Genomic DNA, 5,590 nt, shown 5'->3' with positions numbered 1-5,590 from the left:
GTCAAATGTAATTAAAGTCAGATCCACTCGTGTCTTAGACGGGGCAGTGATATCATAAACCTGTTAATGTACGCATTCAAACACTTTTTCTTTTACCAGCTGTATTCACCTTGCAGGTGCAACTATGTGGCTTTTATCCTGGATAAAGTGTTTAAGTCATGGATGTTTAAAGTTTAACTTCTTCATATTTGTCTAATATTATAGTTGACTTTTCATTCAGGAAGTATGACGCTGCGCTGTCAGTACGCTTCTCCATGTTTGTGATTGGTCGAATGCTCCAGGTAACACCCCTTTCATGTGAACGCGCACCTAACTAGATAGGGTACGGCTGGCTTGAGTTAACGAGTTGATAACCAGCGTCGTAGGACCACTTAGCGAGAGCGCATTTGTTTTGGATTAGGTAAACCGGGTAACTCAAACATATCCCGGTTATGTTGAACCGGCTTCGTCGGCCTCTGCCCTCTGTCCCTCGGTAATGTTATGTTTTTGTCCAAATGTTTGTCATGCTTCAAGTACTAGAATGGAATTCAGTTGTTTGTCAGTGTTAAGCATAGTTGTTCAAAAATTGGGAGAACTGCCATTACTGTTGAAAATGTAAAACAACTTTTTATCATTTATAAAACTATATGATAATTATATTGTAAATATTCTTTGAAATATTTTTCTGTTAAACTGTCATTTCGCTCATATACTAACTCTGTGCCATCTCCATCCTCTTCCTGTGGTCTCAACAGTTCGACTTCTCTCTGGAGAGGCGAAGTGTCCGCTGGGGGGTTGAACTTGCAGAGGCCAGAGCAGCAGAAGCCAGAGCAGCAGAGGACGCAGCCAAGCAGGAGGCGGAGCGCAAGGAGTGTGCAGCGCAGGAAATGGATGGCGGTGGAGGGAAGAAACGGCGGTCCGCTGCAGAGGACCTGGACCTTTTACCACCAGCACTGAACCCTGTCCTTGCAGGATTCAGCCACAACGCCATCCTTACCCCAATGCCTGCCTCGAGCCTTGGCCCCAGGAAAATCCAGCCTAGCATTCCTCAGCTTCACAGACTCAACCTCGCTGACTTTGAGCGGGAGGAGGACCCATTTGACAAGGTGGAGCTCAAAACTTTGGACGATAGGGAGGAGCTCAGGACCATCCTCCAGAGCCAGCCTCAACCTCAACCTCCTTTCTCTGTTTCCCCACCAGAGGTATCCCAGACAGGGTCACGTGGAAACAGCCCGCCTCCCCCGAGCACCAACACCAGCATCACATCCAAACCCGGCTTCACCCATAAACCCAATGGGTTAGTTCCCTTGCTGGACATGGACAGAGTTGGGCACCCTGGGAGATCGAGTTTTGACACAGACGATCGGCCTTGTAACATCCGCTCTCTCACCTTCCCCAAGCTCTCTGACTCTGGTGACCCAGAGCCAGTGAGGTACCCCCCCCACACTGCACCCACCCCTGCTCCCCGACAGAACCTACCCAACGGCAGCCCAACCACCGTACCCAAGACCGAAGTTATCGTTGCCCCTGAGCCAACCAGCCACACCAAGAGTGGCGCACCAAAACCGGTGAGCATTAGATATAACACTGCATAGAGGACTAGTATTGTGGGATACAGATACAGCCGTAGATTATGTCTACACAGTTATAGCAAAATTATATTTTTATCAATATTAAGGTCATGGTTATTTATTACGAATAGTCCTTGATTTTAGCGAGAAACTTTTTTTTTTGGCTTTCACTGTTTTCAAAAAAAACAAAACGGTTTCACTTGTGCTGCTGCAATGTTGCTGATGTACAAATTAGGGCTGCATGATTTAGCAAAAAACATACATTGCGATATTTTTTTTTTCTTCTGCGATATGAAGAAAAACATCAACTCTGCCTTTTTAAGTTGAATGCCTCAATCGGGCACACTTTTGGAAGAAAATGAAGCGGCTAGATAAAATAATTTGTGTATGAAAGTTGTAAAGATATGAATGGTGAGGACATGGCAAAAAATATGGCACTTAGTGCTCCTAACATTCAATCCATCGCGTGACCCAGGTTTCATAGTGTAGATTAACCAGTGATGGTTAATAAGGAATATCAGGAACATCATTGACCTTCATTCATGTTTTTACTCCAGGTCCACCCAGGGTCAGGAAGTGCTGGCCTGCCGTGCGGCGGGGCCCTGCTCAGCATGACCCCCAGCGAGCGGCAGTGTGTGGAAACACTCGTGGGCATGGGCTACTCGTATGAGGGCGTCTTACGGGCCATGCAGAGACAAGGGCAGAACGTGGAGCAGGTGCGGCCTCATCCCGCCCCATGGCGCAGCAATCTGGATTCCTAGCATATTCACTGTTCGATATGTGTATTGTTTGTGTGCTTGTGCAATTATGTTCGATGAAGCATCAGTGCAGAACATCTGTAAAAATATCCTTCACATTTAAATAAAGTTGTTTCATCACAGGTTCTATGGAGTACGTATGTCAGATTGAATTGTATCAGACTGGTTTTAAATGAAGGCATCACAATAAGATATTATAAGATGCAGAGCACAAACACTATAAAGACAACAATAGATAAACCATACCAGACATTGCTATTACTTAATTTAAATTATTTATTTTCTCAAAATAAAACCTTTTGTTGTAACGTGTAATTCAAGCCTCATACAGCGTGCTTATCAAAGCAGATAAATAACGAACATCTATTTATTGTTTGTCTAAGGTACTGGATTACATGTTTGTCCATGGGCGTCTGTGTGAACGGGGCTTCGATTCAAGTGCAGTGGAGGAATGTTTAGAGATGTACCAATGCTCGGAGGAAAAGGTTTGTGCAATCTGTTCTTTAGAAACCTTCATTGGGGTTTTAAGTTGAATAGTTTCAAAAATGTGTAGTCTTTAAGATACAAGCAATACCTCTACAGTACATTGTTTCAGGAAGTAGATCATGTCTATAGATTACATTATATAATCTATCATAGTATTATTGCATTTTTTCATCCTTCCCAGGCCTTGCAGTTCCTTGAGCTTATGTCGAGATTTGGCGAAATGGGATTTCAGCGCGATGCCATCAAAGAGGTGCTGCTGGCTCACAACAATGACCAGGACAAGGCTCTAGAGGACCTGATGGCTCGGGCTGCAGCTAGCTGAGCCAAGCTAACAGCCAACCAAAGCCCAGACAAGGGCCTTGCCTCCCCCGCTACTGCCCAACACAGCCCTTTCCCTTCTGCCGCCCCATCACACCATGCCCTGCCCTTTGCCTTGGCTGTGGAAGGGACAGCTGGGAGACAGTTGTATTTCTCTCTATGCTGTGTCTCAGCACTTCTTAAAGACTGTGTGCCTAGAGTGGAGGGGGGGTCAAACAATACTTTAACGGTGGTGTTAATTTTCTAAGAAGTCATTCGCGTTAGGTTCCAGGATTTTGTGCTGTGAGGGATATTCAAGAATGGGAGGAATGACTGAGCTCTAAAGGAGAAACTGGAAGAATTGGGCTGCAGTCTTTCTATTCCTGTTCCGATTTGCTTCAACTTGGAAGTCTGCAGGCAAAGGACCGAAAGGGGACCTGGTGTGAGACTGAGCACATTACAGACCAGTTTATACACTTAGAACTCCCAATCAACTAAGCTGCCATCTTCCACTACTCTGTGCAGACCTATTATATGGAGGCGGTGGTTTGGGGGGGCTTGAGGAAGCTTTCTTTAACTGGACATGCATTTAAAGTAAAAAAAAAAAAGTAAAAAAAAAGCCTAATCGCCAGGCAGATAACTGACTCTCAAAAAGTGCCCTCTCTGCTCTGGTGCCCTAGTTCTGTTCTACTCTTTCATGCATTCATGTCTGTTTTTCTGTTCATTTGGGTACTTTTTTTCATGTCTTTGATTTCTGTTTTGGGAACTGCATATTAGACGTTTACGTCACTATAACTCGGAACGTAAGAGATACTTCTACCCCAGTTCGCTCTTTGACCTGCACTGGAATAGGGCCTGTTAGAGGGTGAGGAGAAATTGGGAACGTTCCTGTGTAATAAGAAATATCCCATAATCCACTGGCACTGATGTGTCACATACTGCACAGGCACACGTGTTTCATAATTATCGACTTATTTATATAGTTCACTGATACTTTCATTTACAATTAAAGAGTTTGCTATGATAATGTAAGATATGTTAACTCGCTTTTAACTGTCATCGACTTCTGTTCTCAGACTGGAAAGGAGTGAGTGGTTTAAAATAGAAACAAAATGTGAGAGAGGGTTGTTTTTGCAACCACATCACAGTGCAATAGACATTTCTTATTGAGTGACTGTTGACTGGAGCTTTTAGCCTCAAGTAATTTTTCGGGGATGAGGAATGGTCTACAAGCCTTGCTGGAAATGTGGATCTTACTAGAAAAGGTTTGATTTCGGTCTCCCATCATATATTCATTTGCCACAAAATCTAATCATACATGGTTTGTTGACACATCCAATTTCTTTTTTCTCATGTGTAATATGATAGGATTGTTTATGTTGATTTTAGGTGTGTTGCCATCACCACAGTCTTAAATGGAAAATTCCTCATGTTAATTGGGTGTAATTGTTTAAAAGAAGGCCAGGATCCTTTAATTTTTATAGTATGTGTCTAAGTTCCATGATAAGTAAAAAGCGTGTGTGCTCTGTTGCACCAAAGGCAGAAATGGGAGACGTTTCCGTAATAAGGAGCTCTGTTGTCCTGATGGGGATTGTTAGAGGCGTGGTGACAGATTAAGGGTTTAACCAAAAGCAAACTTTGCTTTGGGTGGGTCCAGTACTTTGTCTTAAGTTTATCAATTGAAAAACAAATTGTATTAACCACCAAATTATTTTAGAAAAACCCCTAGTTTGACAAATCTAAATATAGTGCAGTTTTCCCCCAATACAGACTCAATCATTCTCCACTTAATGTACCATTCAAATCAAATGTGTTAGCACGTGCTTTCAGGAAATGAATCTTTGTGAGAATATCTAGAGAGAAAAAATAGAAATATCTCAGTGCTTAAGGGATACACATCATCATTAATATTTCCTTCGATCCATTTTCCAATAGAACAATAGAGGGAGCAGGCAAACAACATCACAAGGTAATGTGTCACGTTGGACCTAGTATCATTAATTAAGCCTGCTGCTTTGTTTGGATACGTGGTTGACGTGATCAATTTCTTTCTTCCTTAATTTACTGTGATAAATATAAAGGTTCACTCACTTTACAGACAAACACACAAGTGGTATTATTGTCGCCTTGCATAACTAAAGCGTGATTTCCTTAATCTTACATAAAGCAAGTTTATGTCCACTTGCCTCTCCTCTGACAGCCACAAAGGTTGGAGTGAATGCAGTATAGCAGGTTATGGGCCTCCTCCAGAAACGCGTCCTCCCGCTTCTGTTACGATGTCCTAGTGATGAAAAGCAACTGGGGCCTCGTGTTCAAGGGTTTATATATCCAATCCTCCTCTAAGCTACAGCATAACTGAACATGGAATGCTAACAAATCTAATGGACATTGAAATATCATAATGGTAAAATAAGAGGTGGCTGAGTTGAGTGTTATTTCTCAAGTTCCTGAAATGTGATTTTCGAAATGTTCAATTTCCTCTTGGATGATTTGGAAACT

General features: G+C 42.7%; 1 protein-coding gene across 1 annotated transcript; it reads left to right on the top strand.

Moving 5' to 3' along the window:
* Window positions 1-698: 698 nt before the first annotated feature.
* On the top strand, window positions 699-4,895 carry ubap1 (ubiquitin associated protein 1; the record flags this gene model as incomplete). The annotated part of the gene is made up of 4 exons (XM_010766219.1): window positions 699-1,547; window positions 2,108-2,266; window positions 2,692-2,793; window positions 2,976-4,895. Coding segments are annotated over 4 exons (1,251 nt in total), but the record flags the coding sequence as incomplete, so codon positions are not given.
* Window positions 4,896-5,590: the final 695 nt, after the last annotated feature.

This window comes from Notothenia coriiceps, unplaced genomic scaffold (assembly GCF_000735185.1).
Source record: "Notothenia coriiceps isolate Sejong01 unplaced genomic scaffold, NC01 NC01_scaffold00003192, whole genome shotgun sequence".
In the NCBI taxonomy this organism is placed as follows: domain Eukaryota; kingdom Metazoa; phylum Chordata; class Actinopteri; order Perciformes; family Nototheniidae; genus Notothenia; species Notothenia coriiceps.
This window is presented reverse-complemented; position numbering and strand designations above follow the sequence as displayed.